The sequence below is a fragment of the Dicentrarchus labrax genome, unplaced genomic scaffold (assembly GCF_905237075.1).
Source record: "Dicentrarchus labrax unplaced genomic scaffold, dlabrax2021, whole genome shotgun sequence".
NCBI lineage: Eukaryota > Metazoa > Chordata > Actinopteri > Moronidae > Dicentrarchus > Dicentrarchus labrax.
In genome coordinates this window covers 6887560-6908772 of record NW_026136716.1, presented here as the reverse complement: position 1 = coordinate 6908772, position 21213 = coordinate 6887560, and the positions used below count along the sequence as shown (strand labels likewise).

The window sequence follows — 21213 nt, the reverse complement described above, 5'->3', positions numbered from 1 at the left end:
TGCTGTTAACTCAATCTTCTTCCTGGCCCCATGCAGCTTCATGGATGAATTCACAGGTTTCTTTTAAACGCTGAATGGGGGCCCCTCATCTGGTCCCGCCTGTGGCTATGACTGTTTGTCAGCCTCAGTTTTTAAAGTGCGCTAATGGGAAACAGACAGGCCGGAGTGGTCAGCTCCAGCTAGCCCTAATGGAAATCAATGGACTATTCATTAGAGGAGAATTTAGGTGACACACCGAGGCCGGCCCATTGCTCTCGTTTTATACCTCGCTGCATCTCGCTACCGCTTGTCTCTGCCCCGCTTGTCTTCTTCTCTGCTCTCTCTTTGAAATATGACTGCATGCCCACACTGTACTTACATTGAGCCGGCTGGAGTTAATCGCTAAGACAATATGTTACGCTCCTGTTACGATGTTGTATCATATATCATCTCAACAATCTCAGACCGAGGGCGATGCATCAGGTTGTGGGAACATTTTACTGGCTGCCTGTGAAGGCGCCTGAACACGTGCTCTCCAATATGAAAGAACAAAAGAGAGAGGATTTCTGTTAATTTTGTCAATCGACAGAACAGCAAATATTTGACAGACAAGAAGAGCAATTACGGATTAACATCCCCCACTGTTAAAGCTTGTTCTCCTTCTAAAAGCGCTGTGGCGGCCTGCAGGACAAAACTTTAAAATGTTCCCTTGCTTAAATTAGGATTTCAATTTGCAGCTGAGGGTGAAAGCGAGATAATGTTAATAGATTCCTGCTCTTTTTGTTTTTTTCCATATAGACCGACAAAAAGGAGGGATGAGAGAGGCAGATGAAGAAGAACTGAGAGGGAACGCTGGTATGAGCGAGAAGTATGAGAGAGAAACGGGAAAGCAGAGGTGAATGGAGAGGAAGACGGAGCAAGTGATCGATATAAAGCGGAGCAGAGGAACAAAGGGAAGAGGAAAAAGAGCGTAGAAGGTGAAGAAAGAGGCAGAGTGAGCGAGGCAGAACTGAGAAAAGAACACATAGAGAGAGAGAGAAAGTGTACGCAAAAAGCAGTTCTTGGGCCCCAGGGCTGGCAAATAGCAGTTGCCATAGCAACGTGTTACCCACGACCCAGTTCAGCAGTAGCGTAGTCCTTCGCAGCCGCCTCACACACACACACACACACACACACACACACACACACACACACACTCTTAGATAGATGTAGAGTGATGTAACCTGAATCAGGACCTAAAGATTGGTACTAAACGGTGACAGTGGTCTGGATTTTGAACAAAAAAAAAACGTTTTCTGCTGGTTAGGTTTTGGGAAGTGGGTCAAACATATCGTATTGTTTGATAATTAAGAGAGAGAGATGAGGGAGAGAGAGGATTGGTTTATTTTATCGACTCTGCATGGAATTCATGCAACAGGAACTGATACACAGTAGTAGGAACAAGCTACAACACTGACATCCCTTAAAAGGTTATCATGGAAATGTGTTTTACGTATTTAGGGGGAACTGCTGATAATTCTCTGTGGTTTCATCACTATGAGCACCACTGTTTAAAAAATATTGATTATAGCAGCCTTACATTCTGGTTACAACTACCAAGAGACACATGCTGTTTTAGGTTTAAATCTTAGTTGATTACCAGAAGGATTATGCAGTAGCAGTGACATTATGCAACATTACACAACTGCAGGCATTTGTCAGAAGCTGTGCAGCTGCAGAAAATATGAAGAAAGTCTTTGTACAACAGAAATTGTCCAAGGTCCCCCTCATGTTTATTCATCCTTTTTACTGGTTTTCTGTACAAAGTAGCAGTTTGTGTCATCTAAAAAACATCTTCCACAGCAACAGATAATCCACACAGTCAATACAAAAACCTCCATTTGCTTTTGTCCTTTTTTCACCACATTCATATTCCAAGTCTTTTTATTAATTGGACAAGAGAACCTTTCAGGCTCTTTGATTGGATGAACGAGGCGTGGCACAGAGTAGACATGGTTGGAGACAGAACTTGTCATCGATTGCTGACATGCTTTGTGATTATGCTCCGCTTCCTGTCAATCACCTGACGCCCACGACATGAAATGAAGAGCCTTGGCCGTGAAATAATCCCTCAAATACCCGCCGCCTTACAAACTTCATCGTCGGTAGGTTTGAGTTTGTAGTGTTTGCATTTAAGTAGCTACAGCATGCATTGCAATGTAAGTTTCATCTATCATCTCTAGATAACATTGCCTGAATTTCTGTGCTGTATACTTCTGACAACATTGATTTCCTTGCTGATTTAAATTTAAACTGAGAGTAGAGGAGAGAGAAGATCCCATTGACTGTCCTGATAGTTAATAAATTGCCATAAAATGTACAACTCGGTGGCACAGCATGATTTTCGCCAACTGTTCGTACGCACAGTGCATCTGCCAGGAATAACAGCGTTAATAAAGCTTTGTGAATATTTCAGCGGCCAGTCTGGTCCCTGCCTGCGGCTGTATTCCAATTTAGAAGTGCTGTATTCATTATGGGGCAATTTCCTCACAGTGCATTATGGGTAGATTCCCACAAGAGCCGAGGAGGACCAGGGAGAGAGGGAGAGAGCGAGAGAAAGAGAGGAAGGGTGTGGGAAAGTGAAGAAGAAAGAGATGGGAGGGGGGGGTGGATGTCTGTGTCTCCTCTAGTTGAGATGAAAAAGAAGTCCCATCTGTTTGATGGCAGCACAACAGCCATAACAACACTCACACTAACTCGTAACCTCGTAACTTGAGCTTGAGAGATTTCCGTCTTTCCACTTGAGTTGAAGGATGAAATGAAACCCTTTTAAAAATCATGAGAGAACATCAAAACCGCATCATCGTTAAAAGTTAAAAACAAAGCTGTATTTCCTTAAAGGATAATTCCACTGTAGTTCAACTCGGGTCTTGTTTTTGTAGTTTTTTCTTATTGTGACAACAAAGTAATTGCTTAAATCTGGGAACATATCGACACTGGCACAACAATGTCCAACAGGGACAGAAACAGGAGGATTTAAATGATCAAAGAGTGTCACAGTTCATCATCTAACTCGATAGTGAGCAGACTAAAAATGTTGGTAATAAACCCTCATTGCACAAAGTTGTCAAAGCAACTCACAATTTTCATGATCAATGAATATTTCCAGTTACTTTCTCAGTTAATTTGTTGTTTTGTCTATAAAGTGTCATAAAATATGGAAAAATGCCCATTAGAATTCATTAGCAGCAGCGTCAGTCCTCCAACAGGGTCAACTACTAACAGTATATATAGTAGACTGGCTCCCCTAAACAGACCCAGAAGCTCTAAGTATCTTAAACCTGCATTCTTTCTAATGTCCAGGGGAGCAGGAAAAATACATTACGGAGAAATAAACCAGCTTCTCACTTTATTTATTAGCTCAGCTCAAGTTTCAAGTCTTTTTCCATACAGCATGATGTTCATTTAGTAAATTGTGCGTAAAATAGACGATAAAGAAGATTATGCTTAAGGGCGTGGCTACCTTGTGATTGACAGTTAATTCTCAGTGAGTCCGTCTAGCTCAACCCACCAAACTCAGATCAAACTGTCAAACCAGGCAGTGCTGATGGAATATGAATTGATTCTGTCACTGCATTGCCTATTTCTCTCCTTAAATCTTTTCAGAAACATATTTTATTGGACTTTTTATCTGTAATAACGCAGAACGACTTAGTCAATCAATTCAACAACTAATTGTTTCAGCCCTAACTGCGTAATCTTTACAACATAGTCTTCAGGTAACAATTTTACTGCCTCCTTTTTGTCTTCTAAGTACGTTTGGCTAACCTGGAGAGTTTGTGTAAAACCCGTCTTGTTCTCTACTTGAGTAGCAGTTTGTTTGCACAGTTATTGCATGTGAAGATTCAATGTTCAAAAAGTATTCAAAGTAAGTAAATACTTCAGAATATGCGTTTAGCTTCATTTCCTATTAAATAAAAATCCTCTCTTTAATACCTCCTTTCTCATCTCAACACACTATCAAAGCAAATGTTTTCAGTAATCGGCTTGTTTGCGCCGTTGATCAAGAGGTCACAATATGCTCTGCACCAGGTATAAGAGGATGACGCCAGCCACCATCACCACCCCCAACTAGAAACATTTTTTCATTTTTCCCACGGTACATAACTGACCCTAATCTTCTGTTTGTGAGAAACCCTTGGCTGGTTATGCAGCATTATGAATGCCACAAGGTCAGCATCTGGCCGGGCGTAATTGAGCATGATGGACTACACGACTCTCAAATCGCGTTCTCTGCGCTCTGCTGCGTGATCAATACTTTCATCCCGCTGATCTGCTGGATGTTGGTTCCCTCCATCTCCCTCATTCTGTGGCTGATGTGGGCTAAACTCTGACAGCTGGGTGAGAGACTCCACTCCCAAGACACACACCAAACACACCCACCTCTCCGGAGTGTACAAGATATATACACACACACACGCACACAGAAGAGCATACACAGATGTTGCACACACGAGAGTGGATGCTTAGAGAAATACACACACACACACACACACACACACACACACACACACACACACACACACGGTTCATCTGGTGCAAATTATATTCAGCTTGTTTGCATGTTTGCATCTGACCCAGCATGTTTAGCACTGAAACTTCCAACCGGTGAGAAATTACAAGCACATAAATATGAGAAAACAAAGGAATTAATCTATATTCAAGCACAATGGAGAAAAGGTAACTGGACATATAGCTGCATTATGCTCATACACCCGTAAACATTAAATATTCATCTGTTCTCTGGTTGAATTAAGGTGCTTTTGCTTGTTTTTTGTCCCTGGATGATGCACAGAATGAGTACAGCATAAAAAACTGATGTTTGTCCACCAATTTAGAGTTTTGACAAACTTTGTTTTTCAATCTGTTTTTTAGGCCCTGATACAAACTGTAAAGGTATTTTTTTTAATGTATGACCCAGTAAGTTAGTTCTGTTTTTCTTCTTCTTCTTTTTTTTGTAGTTTCTTTCAATGTTTTTATGTGGTGACTTGAGGCAAGAACAGACCCATGTGGGAAAAATCTAAACAAACAGAGCCTCAAAACACAGAGGGATCACCAAACTGAGAAGACTTTCTCACACACAAAAAAGGAAAGACAATATGCCAATATTTTGAGATACTAAGTCAAAACTATGGTGACAAATGTTAATTCTAGAGTGTTAGATGTTGCTGTATTACTGACATACTGGGCCAGTTAGACTGTTCGACTCTTCTCTGATTGATACTAAATCAAAATTATGAGACTATGAGCATTTTTATTCATTTTCTTCATTATCGTTCTTTGGTGGAAATTAGTGTCCATATAAATGAGGAGCTGCAGTTGTTAAGAAAGTTTAGGATTCCTGGTTCATCTTCATGCAATCTCATCATTTGGAGTGACACAATATGATGAAGGAAAGCTGTATTTGCATGCTTTAGGGCTATTTTGTATAATGAGGCAAATAAAATGAAGAGTCAGTGGTTTATTTAAAAGTAGCTGGTTGTAGGATGCAGTGAGTAGACCTAAACAGAGATGGCAGATAGTCCACTGATCGCCTACACAGTATGAAAACTCTCTGAACAGCCCCCCCCCTCTCTCTTGTCTTTAATCTTTTGCTGTACGGAAGCAGGATCACCTGTCCCGGGCTGCCGTCTGCCAGCTCAGCGGAGCGAACGCTATTAGTTTGGGTCTTGTTCCACCAAAATGTAAAATGGCCCCTCTGGCCAGAAGTGCCGTGCCATCCAACTGAATGGCTCAGCAGTTGCGCAACCAACTTGGCTAAGTGTCGCTTTCCCTTCAAAGAAGTCGGTGGCCCTCCGTTGGCCCCTTTGCCTCCACTCCACCCTCCTCCCCCTGATGTGATTATGGAGATTCACTTTCCAGTAGCCTCAGGGGCTCTCTCTCTCTCTCTCTCTCTCTCTGTGTGTGTGTGTGTGTGTGTGTGTGTGTGGTTGGCATAAGGGCCCAACTGAGCATGCACTCAAATATGAGTTACTGCAACACATTTACTGTAACACAGATACACTTCCAGTTATGGCTGACTTCAGATAGTTTTTTTATTATTCATTAAATATTAAGGAAATAGTGAGTTGACAAGTTGACAAGCATCCATTCGACAGCTGAGGACCGAATCAGACCCTGGCCTGAAACCGAGACGCAGAATGACCTACTCATCACACAGGCCCAGTCATTTATCGATGTCAGCCATGGCTAATGATGGCAAGTACTAATCGGCATCGGGCGTTTTATGGGCTATGCATGAGAGGAGCAGATTGGGCATCAGTGGGTGATGGAGGAAGGCCAGAGGAGGTTGGCATCAGTCAGGAACAAGGCCTGCTGTGACAACCTGCCACTTGCTGCTATTCATATACCCACTGAAGACTGGGGTTCAAACATAGATGCAGTGTTGGATGGTGGCACATTCAGATGACTGTTTGGTGGTAGCTTGTGCATTTGTTTCCAAATTCTTGTAATCTGTTGCTTCTTTTTGGGACTGCATGATTATTTTTTTACCAATAATTAATCTTTACATTTCTTTCTCAATTTCTTAGGCCAATTATCCCAAACTGATGGCCCAGGGGCCATTTCCGGGCCTCCATCCCCCTCCCTCCGGTCCGCAACATGATGTCAAAAATATTATATAATCCGGCCAGCAAGATTATTATTTTTTACTTTTTTTCCCTTCTTTTTTTCAAAATAATGACAAAGCTCAAAGGTGCCTGCACATGCAAACAGTTGATAAGAAGGGAGCAGGTTTTGGGTCTTCATTTGTTGTTTGGCTGCGAAGAACAAAGATGATATAATGATGATGATGAGGACTAGGACTAGCTACTAGCTGTATGTAAAACATCTGATAATAGTAAAAAAAATGCCTGTAACAAGTTCTCGCAGTCCAAGGCAAAAGAGGAAAGCAGATAATCCTCACATCAGAGAAGCTAGAACGAATGATTGTTGAGGCACTTTGGTTCATTCATAACATTTAAGTGAAACTTTTAGGGGTGTAAGAAAATATCAACAATATATTTTTGTTTAAAACCCCACCACCTAGATAGCTTGTGTTGTAAACTGAGGGCTATGATGTTGGGTGTTACAGGGACACACAAATACACATGCAGAACCCACTGTTCTGGTTTTATGCATATGGGGGTTTATTCTTCATACTATGACAGACAATATGTCACTATATTGTATCGTAACCCCTGTATTGTGATACCAGCTTCCAGTCCTAGAAACTGTATGTAACTTTTAAGAGAAGAATTAACACATTCATCCTCTTAGACAAGAAAAGTTGAATTCATACACGCAATACAACACCCTCTTACTCATTCACTACACTCAGGGATTTTCCTGCCTTACTTAGTCTATTACAGTGGTTCTCAAACTATGGGGCAAGTCCCACTGGTGGGACATGGAGCTTCTGCAGGTGGCCACCAGGGGAAGTTCCTTCATCTATCATTGTTAATGGTTGACAAAAACGTGGGGTGTGAACTTTTTTTGACCATATTATGGCTGATTATGGTTATGTCTGCAAGATATTTTGGCTAATGTTAGCTGAAGGTAGCCCGTTTATTGACTTCAGTGTCTGATCAACTTTGTCAACCATTTGAGTAAATGTTTCAGTCTTTCTTTTTTTTGCGGAAATTCTTCTAATTTCACCTTCAGCTCATACAGCCACACACACTGTTTTTGAAGTGGACAACTTCTCTGTGGAAAAAAAAGGCAGTTGCTTTTTAAGTTAAGAAATAAAAATAAAAGCTATTTTTAAGGAATTTTCCCCGACTGCAGCATTCGTGCAGAAAAGAAATAGCAACAAGACACATCCGTACTAAATATTGTTTGTTTTGTTGAACATGCAAGCAGAGAAAGCACATTTAAATATAAGTGTGACCACAGTGTGCGGACTGAGAGGGCTGAATATGAACAATATGAACGCGTACCACGCGGTTTTGCCCACTGCAAAAATAGAGCTTTTCCATCAGTTGCAAGCAAAGCACCGACACAGACATTCCCCTAAACCACTCCTGGTCATTGACACGTAAACAAATACAAGCACACACACGCCGACCCTGACACACACACTCATATATCCAGATGGAGGCTGACAGCATGCTTTCGGCAAATGGCTTCAAATGAGGAACACATGAGCCTCTCCCTGTGTGACGGCTTTCACATGCTCCCACAACCTCACACACCTCCGGGGCGAGAGGAGAATAGGCGAAGGGTGTGTGTGCATGAGTGTGAGTGGGAGAGATAAGCACAAGCAAAGGCTGAGACAGAGAGGAGAAAAGAGAAGATGGAGAAGAGGGAAGGGAGGGAAACAAAAAGGTGGATTGTGGCTTTTTATCTGCAGCTATTCAATCAAAAAGCCTGAGATCTGCAGGGGTAGATTTTAATACGTTCAAGAGAGGTTTTCAGAGCACGCAAGGACAGAATCATGAGTGTAATCAATGTTTAAAAAGGAGTGTGTTTCACTAGATTTAAGCGAGAAATAAGAATTCCTTTTGGTTTGGATTCCTCGCATCATGCAAACTGAAAGCACAGCAAAACTCATCAGATCTGACCCACAGATGAAGTGTCATGCTGTTAGATGCAGACCATGCTTCCAAATATGTTCCCTCTGGTTTTTCTTGTTTGTCTGGGACTAAAGATGTGACTGCAACAGCCAGAAAAAGACCTGTGAGTCAGAATTATTTGATCTTCTTACATCTTCCTCAGAATTTGAAAGAGCTCTCTTCGGAATTGAGCACCAAGTCTGGACTCTGTGGTTCCATTATGGCTCCAATTTGTTGTTTTGTTTCACTCAACATTTTAGTTAATAAATCCTTTTTTGGGAGCATCAGCGTAGTGTGTGGGAGCCTCTTTTTGTTTCTCGATATTGTCATTGAAAAACCGCCACAAAGAGATGAAACTGTTTCGGTGAGAGGTGGTTATGTGTAAAGTCAAGTAGGAGATGGCTGCCAATAACAGAAAGTCTACGCTTTAGAGTGCATGTGGGTGTCTGTGAGAGAAAATGTCCAAATCAGCTATGATTACAGTCAGCTTCCCTACTGGTAGTCAAAATGTATTGGTCCTGGATTGTCATGCAAGTTCTAATCTTTCATTTGTGTTTGGCAAATAGTGACCAGCTAAACAATTTGGTGCCTGATACTTTAAATACTTTAAAAAACATTTTAAAGGTCCAGTGTGTTACATTTAGGAGGCCCTATTGACAGAAATGGCATATAATATTCAAAGGTATATTTTCGTGAATACAGGACTAGTTATGTTTTTGTTACTTTAGAAGGACCGGTTTATATCTACAGATCGCCTTCAGTCAAAATGTAGTCCAAATACAGACGCGAGCAGTGTTCAGTTGGTTGCAATCTGAACCTTCACCGCTAGATGCTACTAAATCTTACACACTGGTTCTTTTAAAAGCCACAAAAGATAATTTGTATCAATATATCTACTTTTATTATGAATCAACTCACCTCCTGTGCTCATCAGCATTAACCAAACATATATTTTTTTGTACTTGCATGGAGTATTTGGATGTTACGCAATTTTGCCATTAGCAAAGATACATTAGATAAATGTATGTAGGCCAACTTTTGATTTGTATCCGTTTTCTGCCCTGAAGTTATTACACACACACACACACACACACACACACACACACACACACACACACACACACACACACACACACACACACAAGAGTTGGATAATGAGTGACTCTCACTTCTTAAAGAGTGTGGAGAAGAAGCTTCTTAGGATTTGTGTGTGAGGCAGCAATGATTTGCTTTGGCCTTAAAGTGGATTACAGGGCATAATAACACTGAGCACGGGCAAACAAGTCCATTCAAGAAAGGAGCAGAAGTCACCAGCGGCCACCTTCTAATATTTACAGTACAGCAACAGTGATCCATAAAGGATTCAAATGTTTTGTGTGACATAAAACAAGTTATGCTCGATCTACTGTAACGTCAAGAAGGCAGGGAGGGGAACCTGTCCAATATTTATCAGCAACACAAACTAAATGTCAGCACCAGCAGGGAGAACGCTCCAGCTCCTCTCCTGTTGCCTGATCATCAAACAGGGGCTGGCCTTTAGATTCAAGGTCTCAACCCGGACTGTTGCTGAAATTTGTATTCTCCGGGCAGTATCAGAAATCCACCCGGGTTTCCTCCGCTTGTGACATCATTGTCACTCTTTGGAGGTTTGGGTCAGCCTGCAGTTAAAGATTTTTTTCCTAATCAGCCAATTTGATGGTGTTTGTTCCATAAAATCTTCTGAAAAAGTGAAAAATGGCCGTCAAAGTCCAAGGTGACATCTTCAGTTTGTTTGTTTTTGTCAGAAACCCAAATCATTTCAATTTACTATCATAGAAGACTTCACATTTGAGGAGCTTTTCTTTTGGCATTTTTCATAAATTGATTTAGTGCTTTTATGGCTTGTGATTATAAAAAATCATTACCTGCTTGCAACAGTCAGAGCAGTTCAAACATTCAGGGACCTAAAGTGGTAAAACTATCAAGTATTTCATAAAAAGCAGGAAAAACTAGAAACAGTTGTATCATTCTGTTATCATATCAGTTTTATTTGATTTCTTATACAATAAGCATCTTGTGACTCCTCAGCTTTGAAGGTTGGGCACTGGACAAAATAATCTCATGAGGGATATATATATATATATATATAAATGAATAACTACGTTAGGTTATGTGGTTATGGTTATTATGTTTAGCGGTGACCTCTCTGAACAGTCCTCTCAATCTAACAATATAAATGTGATACAATGCAATGCAACATGGGTTGATGCTGTTTTAGAGTCATATGGGAGGTAGTAGGTATTTGATTCACATTCAATTTGATCATGTAATGCAATATATTTGCTTTCTTTCTGAGAGTTAGATCAGAAGATTAATACCACTCTCATGTGTACGTTAAATATGAAGCCAGCAGTTGGTTAGCTTAGCTTAGCATAAAGACTGGAAACAGGGGTAAACAGCTAGCCTGGCTCTGTCCAAAGGTAACAAAAACCACTTATGAGCACACCTAAAGCTTTACATCACCTCAGTTTAATTTGTGCAAAAACTGAGGTGTAATAACAAAAATTTGTTATTTCTTAGCCCGGACCAGTAACTTCCTGGAGTTTCTGCTAGTTGCCTGGCAACTGATCTTCTCATCTAATTCCTGGCAAGATAGAAAGGAAGCGTATTTCCCAAAACAACATTAAAACATTGATCACCTTTACTTGATTTTCTGCTCCAACTCCTTTGAATCTGTCAGCGTTTCACCTGAAAACATCTCGCATTAACTCTCTAGCACTGAATCCTGCTCTGCTCAGGTCAAACATCACAGATTTTACTGGAAAAAAGTACTTGAAAGACAGATTAAGAGGAGCTCTCTTTGTGCTTCAGAGGCTGCAGCGAGCTCTGCCCTTCCAAGCAGAAAATTCAACAAAACCTGCACCCCTCTAGACGATGATGTAATCTCTTACGGTTCTAATCTGAACATCATAACCAAAGGCGGCAAGCCAGCGCTGCGTTATGTAAGAGTGGGCACACACACACACACACACACACACACACACACACACACACACACACACACACACACACACAGGGAAGAAAGGAGTGTGTGAACAGGCCAATCATTTATGACCAAGGGGAGGACAGACAGACATAGTGAGAGGAACTTGAAATGCACTCAGGGCCACTTTGAAACCCTTAAAGCCGCTTTAGGGAGCCACATTAAAGGTAAAAAATAAAAAAATGTCACAAGGGAGGCGCTTGCTTTATAATCAAACTTTCATACTAATGAAATCAGATATAATTGTACCTCAGAGAGCGTAGTTTATGTCTCGTTAGCCGAGCGCTGAGCACAGTGCACCTCTACAGACATACAGATTAGAGATTATGGGACGCAATGAAGCAAAAAGATCAATCCATACCCACAAACACCACCACGGATTGGGATTATAAACCCTGCCTGTGTTCTGTGTTCATTTTCCAGTTTGTAATTACTCTCAGCTCAGTGTCATGCAGCGAGGCTGCAAAGAGACACAATAGTGGTGCAATCAAGAAGATGGGCTGTTTACCATAATTAAGGTAGCTAATGTAGTCACAGCTAATCAACATGCTCTTTACAGCAGGACTGTGAACGCAGCACCTGATGCATAATGTGAAGGGCTTAGTCTTTACAGTATTTAATACCTTTTAGACAAATGATTTAGCTGATAATTGTCGCTTAAATAATGAGATATAACAAGATAGTTTGCTGTATCCCAGTCTTTACGCTGAGCTAAGCATCATATTGAACAACACTCCTATAAGTCTCAGCAAGAAGCTAAAAAGAAACATATTTCTCAAAGTACCAAACTATTCTTTTGATGCAGGACAAATACAATATTACCTGACTGATACAAAATCTGATATACGGTCAGTTTTTGTCTTTTACATGAACCTATAAGACCCTAAAGATGCCTTAAACTTGGTTATTTAAGAATTGTGATGATATTGAGTGAGATAGTTCTACTGCAATTTCTGCAAGTTACTTATTGGCCTCCACATATAGCTACAGATTTTGGCCATTTACTAATAATAGTCCATATATGCGGATGGACCATATATCAGTCTGGCTCTAAAAGACAATCTATAGCATATGAATTAGCATCTATAGCTTATATAACTAGGTTATGTTTTATTAGATATGAAACAAACACATCTGGCTTGACTTGGTTTTTGACTTGGACTTATAAAAGGTTCAGATGAGTGCTTCCAATACCGATACCAGTATCGGAAATCCCTCCGATACAGCCTAAAATTCGGTATCTGCAAGTACACGACTCTGACAAAGGGTTTAACCTGAGGCATTTTAACACATGTATCAGATCAGTACCAGTCAGGTTCTGACTTCAACGTTCAGGAATTGTAATTCATACCGGGAAGGAAAAAATGGTAGCGGCATCTCTTTACAAAGCATTTAATTGTCACATTGGGCATCTGGGAGTTAAATTTCTGTAAGTATTTATTCCAAAATGTCCTACAGCTGCTTTCTGAATCAGAAACGTGTAGTCATGGAGCAGAAGAGGCGGCCCTGGCACACGCTAACACAAGCTCCTTACATGACAGCTCTTGCTTATTGCCCCCACTGTAAATCTTCAGCTTCTTAACGGATGCTATAAGCTTATGGTCACATTCCAGATGTCAAAGGCACACACAAATGATTACAACAACAAATAGGCCATCCTCCAATCCAGTCTATTTTAGTAAGCTGGTGTGGGAGGATTCGGTTGTGCAACATCACACCTGGAGCAGAAGAGTGCAGGCTGCAGAGGCTGGAACTGGGTGAACGCACCGTGATAATTTCACTGCTTCAACATAAAATGGTGATTAAGGAATTCAGAGGGTTAATTGCTGACTACAAATATGGCCACCCTCCTGCTCAACTATCCTCAGGGTCTTCAAACAGACTCGCCCACTCTGTTAATTGAAGTTGCATGGTAAAGGCTCTCATTGGACACCGGCCTGTGCATAGCAGCATGCCTCGGGAGAGGGTGATGTAATGTCTTTTTAAAACATCACTGCTGAGGGACACCCCACTCCTCTCTGCACCTTACGTCATACACAAACTGTGACCCAGCAATATTACCGTGGCAGGGTCTGAGAAGTGCTGCAAGAAAGTGTGTTGGCGCTGAGATTTTGAAGTCACAAAATCAGACAAAAAATATCATCTCCAGAAAAGCTAAAAAATAACAATTTCATTACATAAAATAGTAACATTTCCTGCCATGTTGTGACACTGAAACACAATTTTTATAATTGCTTCCAAAAAAGTTACATTTTACAACTCATTCAATTTTGTATATGCTTATTATATGAGCTTTTTCGTCATCCTTTCAAACACAAACCCTTCATTTGCACACATGAAACTGAATGAAAACTGCAGAGGAAGGAGCTCAGGAAACACTGGATGTTGCTGTGAGGTGAGTAAACCCCCTCCAGGCTCTGCACTCTGCTTGTATCAACTATCCTCCTCTCTAACAGCCAACAGGGCAAAAAGGCATCATGCCAGTTGAGCTGCAACACTGCTGTGGATTTGTAAATAAAAAGCTCTTTAATTTTGTTTATCAGACAGGTAACCTGTGCCTTAATATTCAAGTAGGTATATAGACAAGATGGCCTGTTGTCAGAGTTCCTTCACAAGCAACACTGCTGTCTCCACCTGCAGGATTTTACTACCCTGCCACCATGAAAACAAATCAGTCACATCCACTGTGTATGGGCGTCGATGCACAGAGGCACGCCTACACTGTTCCTACACACACATCAGTAGAGACACATCAACAGTTTGGTCGGACAAAATCGACTAATTCAAGGCTGGTGTTTGGTTTGCACATAAAACACTATTTTGCTTCTTATTTCCTTCTGCATGCAAACTGACACTGACACTGGGTTTAAACCGCATATGTCAAGTGCTGATGTGGGATTTAAAGGATGCTTATTGCAGTGTCACATTACTATTTCACATCTTTCATGAAGCCAGACTTGAATGTGTGCCCCCCCCCGCCCCACAGAGGCTCCTTTATCATGTCTGCGCGGACACAAACATCCATTTGCGCCAAGTGCACGGCTGATCGTCTCTTTCGCAACCCTCTTCCTCCACCGATGGACCCGACTGCTGCATCCATACAGAACACTGGCTTCATATGTTGCAGCGCCGTCGACTAATCACGCTCCTGTCAGATCAGACACCGAATCTCTGGAGGAAAGAGGGGGGGGGGTCGCCGGTCAATGATAGAAGCGGCTGCGGCGGTTGGATCGTGAAGCGGCTGCTCCACACCTGAACCTGAACAATGCCGCCGTGCACCGCGCGCACGCAGCCTCCATCGCCTCTTTATCAGCCGCTCATTAGACAGAGATAAGCTCGTGACGGCGCAGCAATGCAAAAGCAAATTGGCATTAATGTATGCACCATAAAACCCAGACCGTGCACGTTCCTCAAGCCCATCAACCCGCCCACCCTCTCATCCTCCTCCATCAGCCTCCAAATCCCCTCTGAAGGCGCAAAATAACAGAAAAACGTCGAACTGCGCTCGGGATTGGTGGGAATAATCTCAATCAGCTGCAGCAGAGAGATCTATTATTATTGTACTTTTTTCCCCCAAATCGCCCTCAAATAGGTGAGAGGAGGAGGAGGGGGGGGGAGAAAACACCGCTATTGTGTCGAGAAGCCATTGCAAGTAGGTTAAACCGCTCAGGCTGGCGCAGACGCGAACGTCTACAAAGCAAATAAAATGCATAAAAACGCGCAAATGTCAGCGGCTGATTGAGCGTACCTTTGCTCTCCTGTCCTTCGTCTTGAGTCTCCTCCGCGTTGGACTCCATGGCCGGCTTTGTCCCATCCATTATTTTAGCGGAATATAGTCTCCTTGTGGCACTTGTACCTTACAGTCTGTGTGGATGGTGGAGCCTATCCTGGTGACTTGATGCTCGCTCGCTCGCTCGCTCTCTCTCTCTCTCTCTCTCTCTCTCTCTAGCCTCGTACACACCCTCCCTCTCCCCTCTCCCCCTCTCTGTTAAAGCTTAGCACTGTCTCTCTATGTATATTCAACAATCCAGTTTCAAGATGCAAAGGCGCTGTCAGATTGGATTTATTTCGCCCCAAATGACGCAAGAAAACGCCTTTTGCCCCCTAAACCCACTCCTGACTGTGGAGAAAATGAAGCTCATGCTGTAATATACTTCTTAAATATCTCTCCTGATGATACATGGTCGTATTTATGAGGGTCTATTCATACTTCATTCACTTTTTTTCCTCACTAAGTGTCACTTTGTTGCATCAGTGGTTTCCTCTGTCCCTGGTCTGCAGGAGATTTTATTTGTATTCTTTGCCTCAGTGAAGCAGAGGACGATATAAAGACAAAATGTGCAGGAGATGTAAATATGCAAACTCATGGGTAACCATGCATGCATGAACACACACACACACACACACACACACACACACACACACACACACACAACCACACACTCACCGCCCCCTCTCCATCTGGTGAGTTGAAAGTCAAGAGAGGAAGAGAGGAGGGTTGGAAATAAGAACAAAATTAGAAGATCTGGTGTGCTATAAGAGAGCAAGTGTGTATGATAAGAAGTCTGAGAGAGGAAGGACTGATTGTGGGTTCGAGGTTCCTCTCTCACCTCAAAATGGCAAAGAAAATGTGCACATTTAAATCTGAGAGTGAAATAAATCAACATCTGCCATTTGTTCATTTGATACAGATATTTTCATCCAATCAGCACTCAGAGGACGAATGTGGTCGTGTATAATGATGCTTAAGTCTCAACAAGCCAGTGAGCAAGATCCGACGCTCATATCCAACGCTGTCAAAATATTATTCCCATTGGAATAAAGAAGGCAAACACACACACAGAGGAGGATGCTCAGTTGTGTGTGTTGTTGTTACACATGTAGCTACTTCAATGTGCTTTCCTTGGTTTCCTTTTGTGGAAAAACAGCTTCACTTTAATTGATATGAGCGTTGATTGGATCACCTTTGACCAATCAGAGCGCCTTAATTTAACAGCCATGTGCCTGGCTTTATTAAAAAGGGGTCCCTTTGTTTGCCTCCGAGGATGCTGATTGGCTGAGTGCAACATCTCACAATCCAGTTAGAAACAAGGCAAGGTGAATCCTTGAGAAATTGGTCAAATAAAAGGTGGGTGTGGTGTGTTTATTCAGAGAAGAAGAGGGTGGGGAGGGGCGGAGGGGGGGTGCTGTTTCCATCATTCACCCCATTTTCTAATAATAAACACATCCTGAAACAATGGGACGCCATCTGTCCTGAATCCTCTTAAATAAGGTTTTAATTCGGGCCCACGTGGCCCCGTTTCAGACAAAGCTCAGCCCACACAAAGTCCTGGAACCCCCCCCCCATTCACACACACACTGCAGACAGAGGTGCCCCCACCAGTGCCTGATGTTTTCCTCCAACAAAAACGCCAGACACCAGTGTGACATATATGACATTTACTGGATCCACTTACCCCGAGGGCTGAAATTAACACCCACTCTGCACCATATGCTGGAGAATCAAGGAGGGTCACCCATCACACTGACTTTTGACATTTGAATGGCTCTCTGATATTGAGCCACCGGGAAACCTGATCCACTGCATAAATGAATGACCAGGTTTAAAGCAGAGCCAGAAGGTTACTGTTAGCTGCTACCACATAAAAAAATAATGTTTTATAATGTTATCATTAGCATTTGGGTTGTAACTAATGATCACCTTAACTGTCGGTTAATCTGCCAGTTTTTTCTTGATTTATTGTCTGGTCCACTAAAATGTAAAGTTATAGTAGAAAAACTTAATTTCTAGTGTTCAGGATTATGATATCAGTTTATCAGACTTTAAGACTTATAGGTCTATAAAGCTATAAAACATTTCAGCATGAAAACATCTATAAACACTAGACCTGTGTTCTATATGTAGTTGAGTTGTGTTCTTACATTATCCCAAATATTTCCAACAATGTTCAAACTCAGAGAAATCTGTCATTTTACTCATGCGTTTCACAGGTCGCCTGTCAGTGGGGTCATATCCCCTTTGTGCATGCGTCAGCATTGTGGTAGTCTGCCAGACGCTGTTATAAATTTACTTTTAATCCAGTTTTAAGCCACATTTTTACCATCCACCGACGTCTGGATCTTAAGTTATCAGAGAAACAAGCTGAGCTAACGTCCTCTCCAGGACGTCCTTTTGAGAAACAATGATTTTTAAGGTTAAACTGCTTCATTCAATGTTTTTACCAGTTAATCACTGGGTTAATTTGGGAGAGGAGGAGACCTCTGCGGATAATTGGAGAATCTCTTGCAAGTCCCATTATCCACCACTACTTAATGACGTCATCAAACTTTGTCTTTTGTCTTTATTGTTGTTACACCCTTGTGGAGAAAAAAGACATATTGTACATTTAAATAATGACCTAAATTAAGCCTTATTCAACACTTTTCAACTCATGAATCCTGGAAGATGAGACCTCATTAGTGTCTCATTTTAACACAAAATCAAAGGAAAACAGGAGTTTGCACATAAAGAAGTTAGGAAGCTGAGACAGTACAATATTTTAGGCATTTTAGCCATAAATGCAATTTTAGTGCCCAGTTTTAGTCATAAGCGCCCATTAGTCCCTGATTACCAAATCTTTTACCTATCTAGCAAGGCAGATTATGTTTATCTATAAATGTGAATATGTGTTTATGTGTATAACTTCTATTGCAACACCAGTGATGTTATCTGGTTGCATAACTCACTTTTAAAACAAACAAGTTCCTGTTTCATATTAAGATTCAGACAACACATGTAGAAAGACAGACAGGAAATCATAAACAATGTGGTAAAAGATATTACCAATTCAATTTACATTGATTCCTTAAACACAATTTAATACAGAGGATGATTTTCTTTTCAGTTGCCTTTTAATGTGAATTAATGACTAATTCAATAGTCCTGTATATTTCCATTATAGTCCTATAGTGGTTTGTGGTGCTGCTTTAATAGAAGCCCATACAAAGAGATTCTTTCCTCATGGATAAAGAAGAATAATGCAGGTGTAAATGACATAATGCCTTTCTTACAGTCAATACGATGCGCAGGAAGAAAAATCCTTCCTTTGTAGTCTGACTAAATCACACACACACACACACACACACACACACACACACACACACACACACACACACACACACACACACACACACACACTGTAAACTGTCAGTTATTAGGCTTGAAGGGTGAGTTTCAAGTCCCATTTTTCTCCCAGAACCCCCATAATCCCTTGCTGGGTCACACAGATTAAAGACTTGTCCAGAAGATGAGATACAGTGCTCGCTGGCACCCTCACCCTGTTACACACACACACATATGCTGTGCTTGGACTCGGGCCCAAATCTCCAACTAATGTTGCGTTCCAGAGACGGCAGAAAGTTGGAAATCTCATAGTTGCTACTCGAAAAATATAACAAAACATCTCTCTTTTTCAAAGTAGGATTTCTCAATCCAGGATTCAGTTACCGGCACATCACAGCTGACATTATATGCATATGAAAAGATATCACAGTGGTCTGCCTGACTGTTTGACTAACAAATTATCTCTGGGAGATGTTGTGCAGCATTGTCACCGCACAGAGTTCAGGACAAAAGACACAACTGCACTATACCAACATTCTGCACTTTTATATAAAAACCCTCAAATCTATCGGTCTAATTTATGTGCATCCCAGCTCCTCCTTGACTTGTCTCATGTATCTTTCCTCCTCTATCACTTTTCTCCTTTAAGAAGAAAGAGAGAAAGCAAATCCAAACAGATCTTCAACTGCCACCCAACAATATTAAGAGCATTTAGGTTGTGTACAACTCCACTTCTGCTTGATACACAGCACATAATCTGGGTGCAAATTAAGGAGCAAATAGGTTGTATTTAGTCTCTTAATTAATCTGAGGTGTGTTTTTGGCGTAACATGAAATAAACTAATCAGAGTGTCATCTCTCATACCTTTTAAAGGATAGTTGCGCTTGCACCTGGCATATTGCTATTTAAACAGTGGATTCGGCAAGTTGGAGAAGTGAGGAAACGGAGCTGCTTGTGCACTTATCCCTCCAGGCTGTAACAGACATCTGTAATCCCCTGTCAGATGATTTGGAGACTAATGCCAGCTGTCCCTATACACTCATACCTCCAACAGACCTCAGACTGGTCACTTGCAATGTAATGCAGCACAGCAGTGTCTTTTGATAGCAATGGGAACCCACCTATGTTGGAAAATCTTACAATCTGGATAATGCATTCTTTAAATAGCAGGAAAATATTGCGCCATTGATTTTAGACCAGGTTTTTGTTGGTCAGGGGTGAGATTGCTTTCTGCTGCCTAAAAATAGCATTGGCCTACAATATGCTTGACCACACCTAATTTTAAGACCAACATCCACATGAGTGCACAGATGGGTGCAATACATTTGCAACAACACTTGTGTGCTGTGTGTTGCTTTGACAGGGTGTATGATCGGGTCTGAAGAGTCTGCAACCATGCTAGAAGCTCTCATAATGCTCACAATGGCAATGCTACTGATGCTTAGCAGGTATAATGTTTACATTGTTTACCATCTTAGTTTTGCATGTTAGCATTCGCTGAACAGCACTGTCCACAATCCACAGCTGAGGTTGATTTCATTAGTTTTTCTGGACAAATAAAAGTGTGACCTGATGATGGCTTTAGATTAAGTCAGGGGATTACTTAAATTGTTATGATTGGCAATCCATCCAATAGTCGGTGAGATATTTCTGTCTGTAGTAAAGCAGTGGATCAACTGAGCCTCACTGCAATCCGTGGATAAAAACAAATCTGCATTGTTTCATATTTAATGTATGGACAGATAGATTTGTGAGAGAGAAAGTGATTTGTGCAGCTCCTCAGATCAAAAGCATTTACAACTGTGTGTGTTTGTGGGATTCATATAATCCCCTTCAGCCATTTGACTATATGAGAAACGAGAAACAATACAGCGAGGTTTAAAGAAGACAAAGAGACAGTTCACCAAAGACAAATCCACATACGCAGCCAGTAGTTTGAACCTTAAACAGTGCGTTTGATGTGAGGATGTGTGTAAATATCAGTGGTGTTGTTTCAAATGTTCAGAGCTGATCCATGCACCCTCTGACTTTGCTGAATCATGTAATTTCTTGAGCAATTTTAACCAAATGCTGGGCTTCAGAAAGAGCTCAGTGAGCAACTCTCTTATCTGCCTCCATAACTCTTGGTGTCCATTAAAGGGAAAGCCATGAGTGCCTGTCGAATGCTTGTCTTCCCTCATTACAGAGAGACAGAAAACAGGAAAGTGGAGCCCAAGTGGGGTCGTCCTAGAGTAATGAGGACGTTGCAGCTCCTTCGTGTTATCACATGTGGAGGAGAAGAGGAGGAGGAGGAGGAAGAAAAGGAGGACACTGCAGTCTCTGGACAGTCATAACAGGCTTCAAATTGATTTCAAACTTCAGTTTAAAAGATTTCCACAACAAGCTGAGACTCTCATGGTCACATCGTCAACATCAGAGTGAGCTCAGAGTGATTCTGGCTCTGCTGTTGCCATGGAGACGTGTAACACTGCCGGTAGGCTGCATTGATTCAGATCTTTCAGCGATGCTATCAGTTCATAGAAAACTTCTCATATGGTCT

At 41.5% G+C, this 21213-nt stretch overlaps 1 protein-coding gene across 2 annotated transcripts in view; it reads right to left on the bottom strand.

The window, feature by feature from the left end:
* LOC127378404 (neuronal membrane glycoprotein M6-b) overlaps positions 1-21213 on the bottom strand; it is a 40615-nt gene that overhangs the window by 10894 nt on the left and 8508 nt on the right. Inside the window, exon 1 of one of the 2 annotated variants that reach the window (XM_051427222.1) lies at positions 15320-15503. The exons of the other annotated variant lie outside the window; for it this stretch is intronic. Coding sequence (XP_051283182.1) covers positions 15320-15389 — 70 coding nt within the window. The 5' untranslated portion in view covers positions 15390-15503. Of the gene's footprint in view, positions 1-15319; positions 15504-21213 lie in introns of those variants that run through there. 2 annotated transcript variants of the gene reach the window in all.